We start from the raw sequence: 21,082 nt of genomic DNA on the forward strand, positions 1-21,082 counted from the left end.
ATGCCTGCTGTTTTGTTGTGCAAATATCACATGCTGCTAATACATAGAAATATGTAACCTAGCTCAAGCCTAACAAATATGTCTGTATTTCCTGCTGACTGCTAACTGCCTGCTCCTGCGATTTGCCTTCTGCAGGCCCGGCAGCCAGAAAGGACTTTTCATCACTTAATGGCCAGATCTTGCCAGCTTCAAACACCATGATCTTCTCCACCCCTTCCATCATCAACAGACTAGGTGTTATCCTAACCCTCAGCAAGAAGCAGCTTGAGATGATGCCAGATGTTCTTCTCAGACAGAAGGAAAATTGCTCATGCAGCCTAGGAAACACGAGTAAAGCATATTTTCAAAGAAAAAAAAACACTTTGGTATTAAAGTCCATCATGAGAGTCGATGCTGTAGCAAAATATGACAAAGTAGGGGTGGATTACTGAGTCTGGCACTGGATTTCTCAATAGCGCCACCACTTGGCAGTCTACTGAATAACCTCATCAATTTCTACTCTAGCAGTTAAAATGTCAGTGACAATAGCACCACCTTGTGGCCAAATACTCAACGTAGTACAAGAAAGACTGAACAAAGGCAAAGTTTTGCAGCTTCTTTAATAACACAGAAGAGAGAAGTCTGCTCAGAACGCCAGAGAAAGACAAATCATTACATTCAGAAGCCTTGTATCATTAGGAAAACAAACCCGCCCACTTAGTAATCAACTGGTTAAAGCACACTTTAACAGAATCAGCCAGTATATGTCAACTACTTCAATTTGAAACCTGATGCAGTGCATAAACAAAACAGAAAGATGCTTAAAAAGACGACTCACTGCCAGCTACTTAAGTGCCACAGCCATTTGGTGAAATACAGCAGGAAACAATCTGACATCATCACTACATGGCAGGAGTTTAATCTTCTCAACTGAACCTGATCTCAACTAGTGATGCAAACATCAAAGCACAGTGAAATTACAGTAACAATATTAATATTAATAAAAATGACTAATAGAAAAAAAAAGCCTAAACTAATGGCTATTCCTTTGGGAAGGCCAAACAGCTCAAATTTCTAATGAAGCATTGTAATGAGGTTTATAAAACAAAACGATGATAGTAGTTCAAGAAGCTGGTAGCTTCCCTTTTACACAAAATGTTGCAAATTACGAACTGACTTTTTTAGGTTTTAAAGTTACCATGTTCTTGTTGCTGAAGTTTCGGGTGAAATACCAGTCACCAAGACCCCCGTCTGACTAGAGCTGACCTTGCGGCACATACAGCCAAAAAAAGAAGAAAATGTGCTTGAATTTCAGTATTGAACAATACACTGTAACAAACTACATTAATTGTTGGGTGAGGGGATTAATGTTGCTTACAATTAAAAAAATCAAACGATTTGGTCTTGAAACACTGAATTGCAATACCACTCTGGAAAGGTCACAACAAGATAAAACAGAATAATTAATAGCAATCAGATGACGGGGCTGGATATGCTGCTGCAGTTTCCCTTGCAGGCCTGGGCTCCAGCTGTCTGACGTGAAAATCACGTCTGGCTACTTGTGAAAGCTGAAGCTCAACACCAGCAACGAAAACTGGAGCATCGTCATGCTCATTTTAGGTCTCCTGCAGACACACGATCATGGGTTCCTGACCCATCTCCCCCCCCCCCCCTTTGGATGATGGGCTGGTTTGAGCCTGGTAGTGGTGGGGGCTGTATCGGCGATTCTGAGGGATTCTATTAAGAAGATCCAGGTCCCTCCTCAATGACAGGGGGGCTGACGGGCTTGTGGAAGGGTGTCTCCTTGTAGATGAACCAACAGTTTCCCCCCCACAAGATGAGGTTGAGGAATCCAAAGATCTGAAAACAAACGGCAAATTTTCAATGACCTTGACAAAAAAAGTGAGTACTGGTGGCATCACTGCTGGGCAAATACCGGCACCAGGACTCACCACGGAGGCGTTGAGGCGGCCCATCACTGGGTTCTGCCCAGGTTTACACACTCCTTTGAAGCCTTGTAAGCCGGTTATGAATTCAGCGAGTTTCTGCGGATTGGTGAACCCCTTGATGTCAGTCAAGGCCTTACCCCAGGCTGAGGAAGACACCAGCCAGAGGAAGGCAAAGACCCCCGTCACAATCAGGTCCTAGGGGGAGAGGGGGAGGACAAGTCAGGGATAGTTATGAAACAGCAGCCTGAAGAGGCTGGTATTAACTCGATAGATCGTCAGGTCATGCTTCCCGTGGACGTCTGTAGGCATTTCAAGACTTTTAATTGTGTTTCCAAGGTGGAATTTTCACACTTGATGACACCGAAGAATAACCACAGCGGAATCATAAATGGATTTTCTGAGAAAGGCATGCAGATTATTTAAGCATAGTCATGAAAATTATCGCCACCCCTTAGGTTGTTTTTTTCAAAACAAATGTGACTATGATAAATTTACTAGGGGGGGGGGGGGGGGGGGATCCAAGCACTGCAACACTGGTTTGTCTGCGCAGTGGTTACATCGCACAGATTAATGCAGCTGTTTACATTATTAATATAGATCCAAATTTTAAAATCATTGCTAATTAGCAGCCTAAACATTTCATGCAGTTTTCATAACCGAATGAGTTACCATTATTATAATTCCAGCGATCTGCTGTGAAAGTGTTTTTCTTTATAGTAAAAGGTAACATTGAATATCGATACCTCATCACTATTCATTTAAAAACTGATACATTTTTAACACTGTGCATATTGTCTGTGGTGTAATTTAGAGATGTAAGGGAATGCGTTTTTCGTCTTTGTGTTCAAAAGCTATAATCGAGTAGCAGGTAAAGTCATTCCTGGCAATGTTTAATGTTTTCATCTCACCTTCCCAAGTACAATTACTTTTACAGACTAAGATGTCTATGAAGATAATCTAGGAGACACACTTGGCATCTTTGTGGAGATGACCAGGGGCTCCAGTGCAGTGTCTGTCTAGCTCAGTCCAAGCTGAAACAGATGCTGGTACGTTTCCCAAAAGCACAGCTGCTAACAACGTTAGCAACTTACATAGTCGGAACCATACAACTGAATAGTTCCAAATCTGTAAGGTGCTAATGGGTGTTTTTTTGGGGAAATATACCCAAATACAATATATGGTGCAGTTCAATACAATCGCTGATAGGAGGGATAGAGTCTAGAGAAAGTACAATATAATTTTTTATGGTTTGATCCCAATACCAGTATTAAAATGTTGAATATCTGCCGGTTCCTACACCAATTTGGTATTTCTTCCCCTCTATCAACTACTAAACAGTATGACATATTTGTATCAATGCATTTCAACTAACATAGCAAACTATCTGCATTTATTGCTGTACTGCTTTGTTTGATTACACTGAGACACGGAAAATATGACGGTCAAGTCAAAAATCAATGGCCAGCATCATGTGTCTACTTCTTTGATTTGAGTAATATCTTTCACAGAAACTTTGTAAAATGCAAATCTGTTGTAAAATTGAAGAAACCGATCATAAACATATTAGCGTATACCCCAAATATTTCTGATAAAAAAAATTACACATAAGTCTCCTGTACGAAATATAAAGGGAAGCTCAGATATAACTTTGAAATAGTAATTAGCCAAACTTTAGAAAGAAGACTGAAGACAGTTTGAATAAATATTACTGTGCAGACTTAAGAAAACTCTGCACGAGCCTTGCGTACACTGCACTCTGCAGTTTTGTTTTTTCGTCCATCAGAATTAAACTCAGCGACCCCTTCACATTTGTGCATTCGACATTCATGGTTTCGGTAATTCACAAGTTAGCCATCAACAATGAAACAGGAATATTTTTGGAGCTTGCAGACGATCGCAGAAACTCGCAGGCGACACGCGAGCCAAAAACAATACTGAAAACAATTTGGATTACATAAAAATCATATAAAATATAAATATTAGTAATACAGAGCATTTGTCAGTGTAAGTGCATATTATATCTTTAATATTAAACGTTTTGGCTTGGGTGTTGTCCCTCATTGTCTCGGTAACCAGCCTCACTCACACGTTAGCCATCTCTGTGGCAGTAGAGTCTCGCATTTCTTGCAGTAACTTTTAAACTTTTCAGTGCTGTTCATTTTTCATTTTCAATAATGAGTCCAAAACCTACAGTAGTGCCCCCAGTGCGTATTACAGTAGCTCTGTACATAAATGGGCATAATTTATATGGTTTGTATATTATATAAAAAGGTCTTGATAGTAAATAAAGTAATTTCACATGAAACGTGTTTAGATTTCTTTAGAAATTGGTAACAAGACTTTTTGTGTTACTGTTCAAGCCTGGAATGTTGTTAGGCCTACTTTTAGTAGGTATTAACCCCCCTAAAATGTTGTTTAGCCCAGCCAAAATAATTGTGTATTTATTGGCATCAGCCCCCTCTAGTAAAAACTCAGCCCTCCAATCAGCTCATCTCAAGGTACGCTCCTGGTTCAGGCTAGCAGACTGTTATGGGTTAAGGTTAGGGGAACCTAAGTATTATTCACAAATTTGCACATTTGCAGAGATCTTTCACCCACAACCCTCACGAATGTGAAGTAGTTACTATGTTTCCACACAGCAAACATGACAGAACCAACTGACACACGTTGCTGAACAACTACCCATCCAGTGACCCTCACTTTTGTTTATGGGATGTCGTGCTAAGGCTACAGGCATTTTCGCGATTTTTCAGGCCTGACCGATCTCTGATGGAAAATCAGATCGATTTCGTTCCCCTTCACCCACCTGATAACCGATGCAGAATTTTTGCCTGGTACTGACCCAATACCGATAGTGGGTATCGGATCGGTGCCCTCTCCAACACAGTGAGAGGCTTAAAATGGGACTCACAATCATGGGGCCTCGGGTGCCATCACGGTACACGTGCTGGTAGCCCAAGTAGAGCACTAGGGCGAACGTGCAGTACAGGAAGCCGAGCACGCCGATGCAGACGAAGAACTCGGCCGATGATGATAAGTCCCCGAAAAGGTTGATGTCCAACTTGGTGCCATTATCGCAACTCGGGATCTTGAATGATGGACTTAGGAGTCTGTAGAAGCACAAGAAAAGGCTCAGAAAGCCAGGCTCAGAAAGCCAGGCTCAGAAAGCCAGGCACAGAAAGCCAGGCACGCTGTCTGGGAAGAAAAATCTACGCATCACTGAATACAAGTAACAGCACACAACTGGAGACTTTCAGGATTTCTCACTTGAATGGGTACTGGAAATCAGCATTGATGTCTTCTTCCACCGATCCTGGACATGTCACTTTAACCTGCGTGGTCCCGGAGTATCCACAAGTCGTTGCAAAGGCAGATATGGAGAAAACCTGCAGGCAGGACACCCACCCCAACAAAAGAGGAGAAACAAACTACTAGGTTAATGTGAATGAGGCATATGGGTGCAAGGCAGGGAACAACCTGGGATGGGGCACCAACCCATCGCAGGGCAGCAGGGCACACACACACACACCACTCACATTCACATTCACACCATTCACATTCACACACACTTGCACAATTTACAACTCCAATTAAGCTCTGCATGTTTTTAGGCTGTGGTGGGGGGGGGGGACCCCACGACAACACGGGGTGAACAAGCGAAGTAGATTTGAAACGCGGTTTATTTCACACCTATTTCAGTGGTTAAGGCAGAAGAAACAAACCGGAGCCAATCTGAAGGTCTTCAGAAATCTAAGGCCAGCTAAAGGAATAAACTGCGCTAGTTGGATCTATTCCTTTCCTCTCCAAAGAAAACAAAGAAGCTAGTGGTAAGTACTTCCTGTCAATCTACATTAGCACCTGCTCAGAATCGCACACTTTTGGTCTGGCTAACTGTTGGAAGTCAAGATGACACACTGTCATGTGGGAAGTGGGAGGATACAGTCAATCCGAGAAAACTGACCTAAAAAACGTCTGCGTGCTTTATCGTACTCAAATTTGGTGACAGGGACGTTTTTCATGACCTGAAGAGAGGAGAAAGACTGCTCCGTTTGTACAAATGCACAAATGTCACCCCTCTTTCCAGATACACCGATTTCTCACCCAGGATGTTGCACATCCCTACGTCTCCAAAATCCCAGAGCTGTAGGATCAGCCATCCCTAAGGTTATCCCAGACACCAAATCACCACAATCCTCATTTATGTGGAGAATGAGAGAGAAAAATAAAAAGGATTTCATTGAATTTAATCAATGTTTAAGAGTCTGAAGGAAATGGAGTTTGCTCTGGCAATTTTAGGTCCCATTTTTCCAGGACATAAAGCAGCGTGTTACTTTATATTTCAGGATCTCTGCGGCGCTGCTATGCACATATTTGGAACACAGTCTCTTTTTTCCTCCTGCCTCGGTGCGCTCAATCTGACAGTCGCTTTTCCTTTCAGTATCTCTAGTCTGTACCAGCAAGGATGCCCTGTTGCCCCGGGAAACAAGTTCGGGGGGAATTTCTTCCACCCCAGCCCAGGTAACAGCCTCGCCAAATACACGTTCAGGGGGTTGGATCTTGCTTACATTTCCCTGACAGGCTAAAATGCTACCAGAAAGCTCCCTCCTCGCAAAGATTTAAACCAAACATCATCCTACTAAACAAACCAGGCAGCCAGCAAATTCCAGGCATATTCACTGCTATACGCTGTGGGTTTTTCCACAGTCCTGCACACACCCTCCTGAAAACATGGCTACAAGGAAACAGGAAGCCTGGTCGGGGGAGGGGTGAATCAGCAGGTTGAGAAGCTCACATTGCCGTTTCTGGAGCAATAGGCCAGCCTCTTATCTGTAGAAAGTCCATCACTGTGTGGTAGTGTGCCCTGTGCAGGTTAATTCTGGCCAACCACCCAAACTAATAAAAGTCAAACTACACTAGTTAAAGGAGAATAATTTGTTGCACTCTCAACTAAGCATGTTCTGTCGTCACTGCAGAAGATCAGTTGGTGGAAAACAGGCGGAAAGGCCTTGGTTAGGTTTCCTGGCCACCGGCTCCTCTTCCGGGTTCCTGCAGGTCGAGTTCGCATCGGGGAAAGGCGTCGCGCATAAGAACAGCGCTCCGCGCCTGATGAGCCCTGCTGCCGCGTCCACGCCTTTCTTAAACACACATACATACATACATACAGATCCGCATCCCTGATCTTCCAAGCCGCAGGTGTTTCACATGCACCACCCGACAGCAAAAAAAATTAATCCTGCATCCTAACTGTGCGACGTGTCTTCTTGAAATGCATGGGTTTCCAATTCATGATCGTACTTGCAAGTTCAAGCAACACGCCTGACGAGCAAATAAAAGGGTGACTGGTTTTAATTTAGGCGCCACTTTTATAATCTATCTGCATGTAACAGCAAGAGCGGAGCGTTTATGGAAACCCGAGTGTTACGTTAATTTTTAACTTTTCAGATTTCTGAAGGAAAGCTGCGCTTGGGCAGGGCCTTGCATACATTAAAAATTATACGCATGAAACGTCCCAGTCATCTGTGCACCCTTTTGACTGCGGCCGGGATTTGACTATGCCGACTGTACCTTCTGAAGTTAAAACTTTCACGCTTTTCTTAAGCAACATAATTACAGTTGAAAAATTATAGCAATTAGACACCTATATGAGGGGGCAGGGGAGGATGTAAAAGCAGCGTCGCAACAGCGCCCTCAGACACGTATAAAACTTTCTAGCATTAATATTTCATGCATGTAGATCTAGAGGCTAAAATCCCAGCTGCATGTAAAGTTTAAGAGTTAACGCTACTTTGAAAAATCCCTATCTAAAATGGGTGTTGACCATGTTTACCAGAGATAATATCTGCGTGTTCTGCAAGTTTACTCCATTTAAATACTTTGGGTGTATAAAAGAAACTACGGTCTAGGTCTAACATTGCCATCTTGCAATTGGTCATATAATTCATAATATAAGGTGCGCTTATTTTTGGCAACTGGTGGCCTGCAGGTGTATAAAACAACGAATGTTGCCGTATAATGATAATGTACGTATTATTGTTATTTGTAGTAGCAGCAGTAATAGGATTGTTTAAAATGAATTAAATATAATTAGCTTACCCATTCCAGTACGCGAATAAATCCCAATGGCTCTTTCAGAGGTCCCAGGTCGAGACGAAGTCCCGATGTCACTTGCTAAACGTACACGGGGTAAGGAAGCCACAAGAACTTAGTCATATCCATCCAACCCAAATCAGTTATCATCAAGAAACACCACACACGAAAAACAAGTCTTCATCCCCTACCTGAAGAACTCCGGCCATTGCTACTGTTGAAAAGATCTGCCTACTCTGATAGGAAATGGAAAAACGGAAAAACCTTGTCCTTATGCAAGATTAACGAGCATATAATGCTGATGAGGAGTTTCAGGAACCTCGTTTGATGCCTCCCTCAAAGAAAATAAAAATAATAGGAAACAAAACAAAACTATATGTCTACACGGGCTTCTGTCAAACTTTTTGACCCTGCAACTCCGGACACGTGATTACCAAGTCGAACCTTAAAGTGAAAGGCGCAGTTTAAGTGCGCTCGTCCCACCCACTCTGTTGACACAATATTACGGTTTCTGCAACTGGCACTTCAGTCCATGTCTTATTCTCCTTTCTTTGATTTAAATGTAAGAGTATAACCTATTTCAAAAGTATGCGTGGTGTACTTGTGTTTCCATTTGCAGTCGTTTGGTTTAGATTTGTTATCTTTAATACAGCAGAGCTTGTGTCTCCATGCCCAGAGAGCTGTCATCACGCATGAGCTGTGTGGAAAGTCAGGGGTTAATGATAAACTGGCGGTTGAATAGGCCGTAAGGCGCAGATCTGGTACTCTGGCCAGAGTTGCCATTTGTGACAAATCCCAGGGGATCTTCAACAACCACCGGTTATTCGGTGCCTTCATTTTAGGTATCTTCCTCAAGATGTTCTTTTCTCTGACCAGCACATAATACGCCCAGCGTTCTGCATCTCGCCACCTTTCTGCGAGATAACACATGTGAAAAACAGGGTTGGCCTTAAAGCTACAAGCTACAGGCACTGATTCCTCCCTGGGCTTCTTGTCTTGAGAGAGAACCTATTACCACCTTCAGTTAACCTTTGTGAGGAGATCGGTCACTCCCACATTGTTCCTGTTACTGTTAAGTGTCAACATGTCTGTTTTCACTCACCAAGCTACACATTTGAAATGCTGCAAATCCCAGGAATTTATTTGAAGGTCCATATTGTTGTGAAATATAAAATACGTCCATTGTTTCCAAACTTGACCTAACAGGGCTGTCACATTAGCGATCGATTGTATTAAACCATATTACGGACCTGAGTTAATTCATAAGTAATCCTCACTCATCTAAATCCGTATAAATACATTTCATGTTCACTTGCGCTGTCTTTTCATAATTAAACGTATTTACATAAATAAAGCAACTTTAACATAACTTCTTTCCCGTGCTCACTGTTAGTTTGTCGAGCAGATCAGTAGCAAACACTGCGGAACGTGGTGATGATGAGAGCAGTTACAGAAAACATCAATTTCCCTTTACTATGTTCCCCTTATTTTGTGAAGGGTTAGCTTTCTAGCAAAGCAAGAAGCTGGTCTCTGTAGCTATATAAAATGCAAATGATTTTCTTTCATTCCGTATGAAACTGTGCAAGTATGAAAATATAACGTTTAGGCTTTATTTATTTCCGATTTAAGCAATTCCGATTCCAAGATCCAGTTTAAGTAACCTGAAAAGAAACCGGGAAGCTGCGACAGTGACTATCCTCCTGCAAGGAAACGCAACGTGCTGGATCTCCTGACTGATCAGGCTATGATGGGTCAGATGATTAAAACACAAAAATAAACCCGCACGAATGGAGTGATTGCTCTTTCAAAAGAAGGCTTTAGTAAAACTGCTGATAAGCTGGTTTTACAAGTAATTTTTAAAAAATAAATTGTTTATTGTCTTTATTGCATTTTCAATTTTCTGTTTTATTAATACGTTATATTCCTAAATATAATACAAATGAATCCTGCATAAGTGGCTATAGAAAATGGATGGACACATCCTCAAATAATTTTCTCCTGAATAAATTCGAAATAAGAAGTTAGTCTCCTCGCATTCGACTTTTATTTGCGGTTTAATAAAAAGAAAAAGTCAAAGGAAAGCCCTCCGCTTTCTTGAAAGGACAATAGACCTCAGCAAGACTGAATAAGCGGACAAGGACATGTTTAACATGGCTGCCATCATCCGCTTGGAGGAGGATAGATTATGGGTCAATGGCTACATCAACAAGTGCATAGATTATGTTTGTTATGAGATGCACCGATCCATACCTAATTAGACGGATCGGGTATCGACCATATGTGACTGCAGTCTCCAAATAGATAGCTCATATTTCTTGTTAAATCGATTTGAACAAATATTATGGTATGATAGCTCTTTTCCATTTTAGATGTGTGCATTCTGCTGAATGCTAACGCTGTCACTCAGGTTTTTTTGCCCCTCAGTGGGCGTGAGCGCGGGTACCGCTGCCTGCTGTGACGTCATGTGCATAGTTTGCAGTAGTTGGAGCACAAGAAGATCAGGTAAGAGGGTGACAATAGTGAAGGCGACTTGCATGCTTGCAAAGCAAGCTATAACAAACATGTCTGCAATCTGGAAATATTTTGCGTTTTTTATTGTCACGTGCGTATACAGGTACAACATGCATTGAAATGTATCCTAAACCTCTCTTGTCTGACTGTGCAACCGTTTAAATATATAAAAAAAATTAAAGAGAAAGAAGAAATAAGATATAGAGAAAAAAGATTTAAAAAAAATAAACATTTAAACTTTAAAGTATGAAACAGATCTAGAGATATTATGGATGTGCAATATGCAAGCTGCAAATTTAAATTGCTTTGTGCAATGTTGGCACAACAGTATAAACATTTTAAACATAGTGTAGCAGCATGAACAATAATCAAGGCAGGGATAATATGGGAAATGACAGTCAATATGGAATATGACAGTATGACAGTCAATGTGCAATATGGAATATGACAGTATGACAGTCAATGTGCAATATGACACTAAGAATTAAGTTGCTGTGCGGTGAACATGAAGCTAAAACTATAAGGGGGGGTGGGCATGTCCTGATTAAGAAGGCGAATGGCCATTATGGTGCGGAACCTCCTGCCTAATTGGCTGAAGCTGAAACACTCTGTTATTGGGGTGAGACCAAGTCTTTTACAGTCCTAATTGCTCTGGTCCTACATCTCCTGGTGTAAATGTCCTGCAGGGAAGGGAGAGCAGACCTGCAGCAATGTTCTACTGCACCAGTCACTCTCTGGAGGGCTTTTTGCTCCTGAACACAGCTATTCCTGGACCAGGACAAGATGTTCTGTGTCAGGAACATGTGATGTACCATCTTTGTAAAAACTACATTTTGAGAGAAAGTAGCAAATTTAATCAAGCACTTTAAAATCACATACGAACATAAGGAGGTCTGACTCCAGCAGGAACTGCCAGCCAAACTGGGAAAAGGCACGAACCCTGAGACTGCGGTGTTCAAGTAATGATTGATTAGTATTAATGTGCCCAAAGTCTGCCAAGGGAACATTCCCCACATTACATCACCGGCAGCAGCCTGGACTGTTGGCACAAGGCAGGTTGGGTCCATAGATTCATGTTTTTAACACCAAATTCTGACCCTAACATCTGTGTGTCTCAGCAGGTATTGAGATTCTTCAGACCAGGCTATGTTCGTCTAGTCTTCAAGTATCCAATTTTGATGAGCTTGTACCCACTACAGCCTTAGATTTTCGTTTTTTGGCTGAAAGATGTACAATCCATCATGGTCTTCTGCTGTTGTAGCCCATCTGTAGGTCATCTGAGTTACTTTAGCCTTTCTGTCAGGTCAAGCTAGTCTGGCTATGCTCCTCTGACCTCTTTCATCAATAAATTATTTCCCGCCAAAGAATTGTCAATGTTTTTCGTTTCTCACACCGTTCTGAGTAAACGCTATAAACTGATGTGTGTGAAAATCCAAGGAGACCAGCAGTTACAGAAACACTCAAACCAGCCTATCTAGCACCAATAATTATACCACGTGTAAAAAAAATGACTGACATTACATTTTTCCTGCTCAATCTGGTGTTTAATGGGAACATTCACTGAAGCTCCTGACTGGTATATACATGATTGCATGCATTGCAGTGCCACATGATTGGCTGATTAGATGCTTCCTAGTGCTGCAATGGCCTGTTGGGATACTGCTGTGTACCAGTAGCGGGTGATCAGCACTGTGGCAGGTAGCAGTAACTCTGGTTTCTTTATAGCAGCTTCAAGAAGAGCTAGTGGGACATGACTGCCTTAGTGAGAGGGCGGGACAGATCTTCCTTGCTGGATTTATAAGCTATGCTGGGAAAAGCCAGGGAGAAAGAACTGGGGAAGCTAGTTGCGCTTGGATGTGTCTGCAGCTGGCTTGCAGGATCACTACTCTGAAAGGACTTCTACCTCCTATCTGCAAGGGAATGCTGCAGGACAGTGTTTCTTGACCCAGGCCTCGGGGACCCCCCCAGACAGTCCATGTTTTTGCTCTCTCCCAGCTACCAGCAGAGCTGAACTAAACAAACAATCACGGAATACCTGATACAGGTGAGCTGGGAGCTGGGTGGAAGCAAAAACGTGGACTGTCTGAGGGTGAGGGTCCCCATGGAGTGGGTTGACATTTATTGGCCCCCTTGTTTATGTGTTTTACTAAGTGTATTTTATGTATTTATTTGGAGAGAGTGAGGTTTCAATGGAAATGTTGAGACTTGCATGTCTGTTTTTCCTCAACAGTTTTTTTTTCCATACATGTATATGTAAGTACAACTTATAACCCACTCTGGTTGTAAAAATTCAAAGTGCTGCCTTAATACTTTAGATGTAACCTATACTAGTCTGGCTCACGTAATTATTACACACGCCTTTGATTCAAGGTTTCATCAGGGTTCCTCAAATAAGGTGAAGGCCTACAGATCTGAAGCAGTTTAACATTTTACGGAGCGTGTAAAACCCTTGAATGTACTTCATTGCATGAATGATATTGCTTGGTGTTTGGACTGTCAGCTCCGGGAGCCGAGCTTGGGCCTGTCTAAGTTGGCATGATGTCCCCTGTGGTCTGGAAGGGTTTTCTTCTGCTGTTGTTTCTTCTCCCAAAGGAAAAACTCATGGTCAGTTCCAAATTAGAGGGGCTGCTCATGTCTGCCATGTGCTCTGGCTCACAGCACCTCTGTAAGGTTATTTAAATATAAACAACCTTGTTATATTGTGGCAGCCTGTGTGTGCAAACAGCCGCATGCACTGGATTGTATGGGAATCAGCCAGAGTAGAAAATGGCGGTTTGCAATCAAACCAAGGCAGGTGAAGCGTCCCAAGGTTAGGCACCAGTCAGGTGATGCTGCAGGGGAGCCCAGGGCAGGGGCGTTTGAGGGACAATGGTACCCTGGCAGGTTCAGCGGTCTCGGCACTTTCTAGTGGCCCTAAAATCAAACATCAGGACCCTTCCCACTTGGGATTCTCTAACAAGAACCCCCCCCCCTCCAGTCAACAAAATATACCGATGGGATCCCCCTAGAGTCAACAAAATCTGAAAATGTCGGGGGCTCATGGGCCAGGTAGGGTGTCTCAGGATGCTGAAGACCATGTCAGGAGATTCGTCCCTTATCAATGGCTATGATTCTTCATATGCCACTCTATCTCAGGTCCAGAAAAGGTACAAAATAAGATAATTACAAAAACATGGATTAGAGTACCCCAAATCCAGTTACATGATGTTTATTGGCAAATGCTACATTTCTACAATAATACTACTTAAATCAACTCAAAACCCTACTCGTTTACTTTGAAAAAAGCCCTAAATTCAACTAGTAAACACTACAAAACTGTAGTATAAAATACTTTTTAAAAAACTGTACTACGACAGGATGATTATCAGGGAACAGTGACAACACAGCCAATGCATTACGCAGCCGCAGTTCAAAATCTGGGGAATTAGAAAATTCGGCTTTTAATGTGTATATAATCGCATGTTCTTGGATCGACCGCGGAACTAAAATATTCATCTAAACGCGCATGGTGTTCACCTTCGGAAGGAAATAATCGTGCACTTCCTCCACACTCTCGGCGAAACGCAAATTCATACGACGTTAAATTCTTGTAAGTAGTGTTGTTGGTATAATACTTATAGCCTAGTGTTAAATTCACCATTCGGTGATATAACAGGCATAGTTCGTAGTATCCATAAGGTATAGGGATTTTTGTTTATAACATATCGATTATGCTTCATTTGCTATTCGTGCTTTGCAGTATATTCATTTGGGCGTACAAATCCCACTAACCATATTTACGAGTGGTTTTAATGAAAAATCATATGTGATTGAATCACTAATAGTATAATCACAAAATTGTCGAATCGCTTTTGTTTGATATGCATTATAGTTCAGAAGCGATTCATATGAAATCGAAGCCGGTTTTAGTGAAACATGCTGGATGGACAACCGTGTCAGCCAACTACATCAATAGTATTTGGCTGTGCCCCGCCCCTTTTGTCAGTGCTATCCAATCGGCTTTGGGAATAAGACAGTCTTAGGCTAGGTTGATTTGTGGGTGCCAATTTCTCTTCTCGTGTGAAGTTTAGGTTTGCAAGTGGTCATTCGTTGTTAACGTGTATTTAGTTTTTATTTGGTTTTTAAATCTTATTTTCTTCCCTGTTTTTAGTCCGGCGAGATGTTTTTGACAAGATCGGAGTATGACAGGTAAGCTTTGCTTTCACGTTATCTTTGCTTTGTCATCATGGTCTATGATTCGCCCAAACGGCCTTTATTAAACGACCTCCCAGACAATATTGTCAAAGTAATTAATACCGTGGATAAGAGGTTTACTAAATTAATCGATCTATGAGACTTTTACAATTTGTTAATATTTATGAATTTGTAATATAGCTATTGTAGTTTCACTTTCATTTTAATTTTGTATATTAAAATCTATGCTTAAAGAACATGCAGAAAAAAAAATCGCTGGTGGATTTTAAACTTTTGATCTAAACAAACATGTTGGATCTACTGTTTCATTTTATTGTTTTTTTTTTCTTAAGGGGAGTGAACACATTTTCTCCAGAGGGTAGATTGTTCCAGGTGGAGTATGCCATCGAAGCCATCAAGGTGAGTTTGTACATCCACTTTTCAACTCAACACTGGGCCACAGCTGTGAAACATATCAGTATAGGCATATGCTATCTGTCCCTCTGTATGACAGTTCTAATATAAAACCTGCGGGTCTTAATTTTCTATTTTCTGATTGCCCATTAATGAAAAGTTTTATATGGGAAGGGAGAAGAGCAGTTTGTTCTTTTTTTTTATCTGACAGGTTGGGTTTTTCTGAAACAGTGTGTCTGTCTCAAAGCAGCAGAATCCGCATCTATCCTGATTTATCATTATTATTATTGTATATTCACTCACCTCCACTCCCCACAGCTCGGCTCAACGGCCATCGGAATCCAGACATCTGAGGGGGTTTGCCTGGCCGTAGAGAAGAGGATAACATCTCCGCTCATGGAGCCCAGCAGCATTGAGAAGATCGTGGAGATCGACTCTCACATTGGTGAAGGGAGAAGCCCCCTCTCTGATAGATCAGATTATATATTTTATTGATCCTGGGGGGAAATGCTTTTGTATACAACAGCAAATGCATAAAGTGCAGAGTTACAAATGTATAATGTAAAGATTTAAAAATGAAGCAGCGCGCTAACATAATATTGTGCAGTTTTAAGGCATAAACATCGCACCACAAAAGGGTTAATTTGTGCTGAAAACTTTTCAGCAATTAATTTTAAATGTCATTTTAGTTTTAAAAAGGCTTTAAGGTTTCTCTTTCTCTTCTCAGGCTGCGCCATGAGTGGCTTGATAGCTGATGCGAAGACGCTGATCGACAAAGCGAGAGTGGAGACGCAGGTCAGTTTGCTAGATGGGCAGTTTTTTTTTGGGGGGTGTGGATCATGCTTTTACCTCTCACTTCGAAGAGCAAAGATGCTTCTGATGCGTAGCGATGTATCATTTTCACTGACTCGGTCAACTTTTTAATGTACATACGAAAAAAAAAACCACGATAGAGTGAAGCCGCGAAAGTCAAAGCGTGAAAGGGACGACTGTATTTGGAACTTATTTGGATCTTCTCAAATCAACATGGCGCACGCAAGTTTTTTGCAGAGATGAAGTTCACACGTCGGATGGCATCATGAAGAATGTTTTTAACCACCTCTAAGGAAAACATGCTTAGCGTGCTCAGTATGCAATGTATGATTTCCTTTAAGTCAGGGGTCGCCAGTTTTATTTAGAAAGGGCCGTTATGTGTGCAGGTTTTCATTGCAACTCCCTCATTAGATTACTAATTTGAGGACTGACAGACTGAAGAGTCCTCAGACCTGAGTTTGAACAGCTGACCTAAAGGTTACCCCAAAACCCTGCACACACACTGGCCCTTTGCGGGTAAGATTGGCCACCTCTGTTTTAAGTTTTGTTACTTTATAAGCCTATGGGTTTTTTTTTCTTTTTTGCTTGTACTGGTCAGTAATTTAGTCTTAAGTTTTAAAAAACCAATATGAAACACAATCGTGATAATATTGTGGATTGTTGTCGTGCCTGAAAAAAATGAATATGATATTTTTGCAGTATCACCCACCCCTGCCTCAGGTTCTCTTTCATTTTGAGCATCCACACTCAGCTGGTTTGTCAAGGGCCTTGACCGTTGTGTCTCTCTTCCAATGGGCTGGTGTGTGACTCTTCGGGTTGGGGCTTTGTGCCTGTAAGGTGGTTCAAAGCTCATGGTTGGCAATGTGATGGTACCATTGGGCCCCTCGAACAAGGGCCCCTAACCACAGTTACCCCAGGGACTGTCTGACAGACCTCAATTGTCCGTCGCTTTGGATAAAAGCATTTGGTAAATAAATGTCGTATTATGTTATGGAATCGTAGCAAAAACCCAATTTCTTGCTTGTTTTTCCACCTCCGCCACAGAACCATTGGTTTACCTACAATGAGACCATGACAGTGGAGAGCGTCACCCAGGCCGTGTCCAACCTCGCACTGCAGTTCGGGGAAGAGGACGCTGACCCCGGCGCCATGGTAACTGCGCCAGTTCGACTGTGTGCTGGCCACAACCCACCCCACATTCCAAGTCGCACGTAGCAAACCAAAAACACATATGCAAGAAGTACACACTTTTTCATATAGTTAACAGAGTGTATGCTGATCTGGATTTGATATAGATTAGAAGCCTCCTTTTTACATGTGCAGTCTTGTCAATGCAAAGCAGGTGTAGTACCAGTGATGGATTTCACAGCATATGGAGCAGAGCGAAGAACATTTTTATAGACATCAGCAGACTTGAGTCAAGCTGAAAAGCCACACTTTCAGGCTGTGAAGTTGCATAATGAATTTTGGTGCTTATAGTCAAAATTGAATTATTGGATTAAATTTTCTCCATTTGCATGATGCGAACGCGATATGTTATGAATGTATTAAAGGACTTTCCTCTTCACAATACAAATGTGATTTATGTAACAGATATTCAGCCAATTCTGTAGAATAATATAAGTACTGATGGTGCAGAAGTAGTTTTGCGTCCTTGGGAATTTGATTCTGTCCTTTTTTACTGTCTGTTAGCAACAAAAACTGATCATCAGCGTAATTTTTTTCCATCTAAAAAATAAATGATGATACTGAAGTATGCGTGTAAATCAGAAGGAATTTGAACACTTAAGACTGCAGGCGATGATGTTATGTCGGGGAGGGGGCTGGAAAAGCAGGCTGTGGGCTGCAGAGGTGCTTCTGTGAGCAGGTTCATGGATCTGATGTCTTTTCAAACCTTGTGTGTTGGTCCTTTAATGCAACAGGTGATCCGTGATGGCATAACAGCACCCTCTGTTGGGGGGCAGTAGTAACTCCTGTCTTTTTCCATTTCCTTCTCTTTTCCCCTCCTCTCTTCTCTCTCTCCAGAGCCGGCCCTTTGGTGTAGCACTTCTCTTTGGGGGACTGGATGAGAAAGGTCCCCAGCTGTAAGTTTTTTATTTTTTTTCTTTGAAAAAAGGCTTTTTGAAAAGGTGAATCTATTATGGTAAAAATGGAACCTCACCTATCTATTGTGTGTATCTTAAGTTCCTGATTCTTCAACTAAATATGGCTTACTGGGAAGCATCCTAACACTGTGCTCGTGTGTCTGTGTGTCTGTGTGTGTGTGTGTGTGTGTGTGTGTGTGTGTTTGTGTGCGCATTTCGGCTTGTGACTTATACAGGTACCACATGGACCCATCGGGCACCTTTGTGCAATGTGACGCGCGAGCTATTGGCTCTGCCTCCGAGGGTGCCCAGAGCTCACTTCAGGAAGTGTACCACAAGGTGAGGACCCCTGCAGAGGCACTGCGGCTGTCCACAGCCTGCCTGTTTCAAATACCACTGCAAAACTGTACTAATCGCTATCTGCATGCTAACACACAGAAGGACGGTTTATAAGAATTTCTGGAGGAGATGTTCTGTACCTTTCAGAAACAAGCCTTAACTACATTAGATAAACGACATCCAGCATGAACAGCCAGTTCTTTGATTAAAGCATTTTGCGCAGAGTTGCTGGCACTGTCATATAGAGAGATAACAGCCTCTTTGTTTACTTTCGGGGAATGGACTAAACTGCAGTGGGAGGGATTTCTATGCATAAAGAGCATTTCTATGATCCAAAGCATTTGGTTTCAGTGGAATTGGGGTGGGAAGCAGGGTGGGTTGTAAGTGGGTGGTAGCGCTGAGTAACTAATCACCTGTTGTGGGCACTTGTGGCCCATGGTTGAAATTAAGTTTATATGATGCAGCACCCCTTGTGATTTGACTAGTATAACTTCACACATTGAAGAAAATTTGAGCACTTGTTAAGCTATCTCTTTCTCGCGGCTTCTGAATTAAATCCAGAAAGAAGTTTAACCCAAGCCAGCCATTGAATGCAAAACAAACTAAAGCCTTTATAGCTTTTTCAGCACAGATATGTGTCACAGTTCCTTGGAAGCGAGACAGTATTATGATAGAGGGTAATGTGTATGCAGCTCTGACACTTTAATTGTCTTTAGTTGTCTTTCTTTTGGTCACGTATCTGCTTTGTATAGGGGTGGTTCCTACTTCCCCATTCAACATTATAGGCCAGCTGGTGTGTCAGTCTTGGGCTCAGTCAGAAAGTGATTGGATGGTCCTGTTTTACATGCAGTCTGTGACTACAATGCCCTCTTGGACTCTGCTGTCATATGACTGTAATCTAATTGGCCGTCACTGGAGCACGAGGTAACTGGCAAGTGACACATAGGTGTATGATACAGGAGGAGCCTTGTGTGGACAGAGGTGCATTATTTGACCTGTTTATTTATTTATTTGCAGTCCATGACGTTAAAAGAAGCAATGAAGTCCTCACTCACCATCCTGAAGCAGGTCATGGAGGAGAAGCTGAACGCAACGAACATTGAGGTGATTCAAAAGGTCCCCCCCCCCCTTAAGTCCTGTGCCTGAGCTCTGTTGCTGGGTGTTGGTGTGATGTCAGCGGTCTGCCCGAAGCCCATTTGTCCGTCTAGCTACCTGTAGCTCAATTATTGTGGCAATGGGATTACAGCCCCGGCCAGGAATGCTGAAAGACCGGTTAGTTCACATGCCTACTTATCCAACACGGTGTGAGTTGAACCTGACCTCCTTGTTCGGTGAGGTCCAGCATTCTTGCAGTATGCAGGCCGCTAAAGATCAATGACGTTCGCTAAGCTGTTTTCGGTCTCTCTCTTTCTCTCTTTTCTTCCCTGACATTCAGCTTGCCACAATAGAACCAGGGAAGACCTTTCACATGTACACCAAGGAAGAGCTGGAGGAAGTCATCAAAGACATCTAAATGGTGGTGGTGCCATAAGAATCTTCCTGGAGCAGCTGGCTGAAATAATTAGCTTCCTCTCAGCAACATTTTTTTTTTTTTTTGTGGCATATTCCAGTCCAGAACGGAGCCAGTTGGTCGTGATGCTTGTTTTTCCTTTTCCCCTTGTCTTGAAGATTTTTACAGATCTGTACAAAACCACAGAACCACATCAACAGGGAATTGCTGGAAGTTGAAAGGGTGTTGAGGGGGTGGGGGTTACTTTTGTTACTACGTCTCGGCTTGACAATAAAAGCGTTATACCCGGAACATTGAGAGCTATGTGTGCGTTTCTGTGGGAATGTTTATGGGTGCCGCAGCCGAGATTTGGGCAAATGAATGCATTAGCTTGGCGATGAGCCTTACGATGCCTGGACTTCTGCGCAGGCTTGGCCTGACATACAACTGAGGTTACATTTAGGGCCACTGCGATATTAAAAATAAATCAATTTGCCTGTGCATTCTTCATGTGACATTGCATACCGAAAGCAGGGTTCATTTCAGTGGTTAAATTTGCAAGGGCCTGAAAATATACTGTCCCCTTGTGCTGTTCCGCATCATTTTGCATTTTTAAAACTCTTGCTTGGAAACCTATCAGGACAACAGCTCTGTGAAGTAGATATTTGTGCTTCCCCTTGTCCATGCATACGTGGGTGCAAGCAGAACCACTTGATGGCCCGTCTGCAAGGAAAGGACCCAAAATGTCGTGTGTGTGTGTGTCTGTATATGTATGTCAGCTTAGATGTTTTTGTCTAGGTTGTGAATATGAAACATATGTTTTAATTTAAAAAGAAGTGTGAGAGTAAAGTCATTGTTTTGTGTAGGATTGCCACAGTGCTATATTTTAATTATTAAAGTCACGATTGCAAGTCATTAACACTGAGAATTCTTAGATTTGGTTCCCGATATAACATCAAGCACAGTCTGTACCAACAGTTCTTATTTAACCTTATAATAAAATGAATCCCCCCCCCCCCCCCCCAAAATAAATGGGACGAAGTTCACTAAAGACCAGATGCAATGCCATGATCTGTTTCTCACAAAACACCAACTTGTCACCAACTAGTATGGGAAACGCCAATGGAGCAGATAACCCCTCTTTCAGTCCATGGACTGGAGAAAGTGACTTATCAGATAATTGTTAGAGATCAGTAAGGCTCACGGAGGATGTTGCCTTTAGAGCACGGAGGATCTGTTAACTG

The 21,082-nt window shown here is 42.2% G+C and overlaps 2 protein-coding genes across 3 annotated transcripts; one reads left to right on the forward strand and one right to left on the reverse strand.

The window, feature by feature from the left end:
* Positions 1-582: 582 nt before the first annotated feature.
* Positions 583-8,466, reverse strand: sypl2a (synaptophysin-like 2a). Its single transcript, XM_049022164.1, has 6 exons — positions 8,207-8,466; positions 8,022-8,096; positions 5,196-5,314; positions 4,840-5,038; positions 1,932-2,123; positions 583-1,839 (listed from the first exon to the last, which is right to left on the reverse strand). The coding sequence occupies exons 1-6, from the start codon at positions 8,222-8,224 to the stop codon at positions 1,720-1,722; spliced, it is 723 nt and encodes a 240-aa protein (XP_048878121.1). The 5' UTR covers positions 8,225-8,466; the 3' UTR covers positions 583-1,719.
* Positions 8,467-14,001: 5,535 nt separating this feature from the next.
* On the forward strand, positions 14,002-20,150 carry psma5 (proteasome 20S subunit alpha 5). 2 transcript variants are annotated; one of them, XM_049023508.1, is made up of 10 exons: positions 14,002-14,115; positions 14,677-14,714; positions 15,053-15,119; positions 15,432-15,558; positions 15,841-15,908; positions 16,971-17,078; positions 17,952-18,010; positions 18,247-18,349; positions 19,367-19,453; positions 19,785-20,150. In XM_049023508.1, the coding sequence occupies exons 2-10, from the start codon at positions 14,686-14,688 to the stop codon at positions 19,860-19,862; spliced, it is 726 nt and encodes a 241-aa protein (XP_048879465.1). In that variant the 5' UTR covers positions 14,002-14,115; positions 14,677-14,685; the 3' UTR covers positions 19,863-20,150. The 2 variants fall into 2 exon arrangements, with proteins under 2 accessions (XP_048879465.1, XP_048879466.1); XM_049023509.1 differs by lacking the exon at positions 14,002-14,115 and having other exon boundaries at positions 14,542-14,714.
* The last annotated feature ends 932 nt before the right edge of the window (positions 20,151-21,082 follow it).

Source organism: Brienomyrus brachyistius, chromosome 8 (assembly GCF_023856365.1).
Source record: "Brienomyrus brachyistius isolate T26 chromosome 8, BBRACH_0.4, whole genome shotgun sequence".
NCBI classification, from domain to species: domain Eukaryota; kingdom Metazoa; phylum Chordata; class Actinopteri; order Osteoglossiformes; family Mormyridae; genus Brienomyrus; species Brienomyrus brachyistius.

What these genes read in the sequence shown, in the direction of transcription:
- sypl2a (XM_049022164.1), bottom strand. An exon ending in TTATTCGCGTACTGGAATGG is followed by an intron (nt 5,315 to 8,021) that starts GTAAGCTAATTA and finishes TCCTGCCTGCAG; the next exon opens with GTTTTCTCCATATCTGCCTT. An exon ending in GATTTCCAGTACCCATTCAA is followed by an intron (nt 5,039 to 5,195) that starts GTGAGAAATCCT and finishes GTGCTTCTACAG; the next exon opens with ACTCCTAAGTCCATCATTCA.
- psma5 (XM_049023508.1), top strand. Translation starts at nt 14,686, where the DNA reads ATGTTTTTGACAAGATCGGAGTATGACAG. An exon ending in ACAAGATCGGAGTATGACAG is followed by an intron (nt 14,715 to 15,052) that starts GTAAGCTTTGCT and finishes TTTTTTCTTAAG; the next exon opens with GGGAGTGAACACATTTTCTC. An exon ending in GGAGATCGACTCTCACATTG is followed by an intron (nt 15,559 to 15,840) that starts GTGAAGGGAGAA and finishes TTCTCTTCTCAG; the next exon opens with GCTGCGCCATGAGTGGCTTG.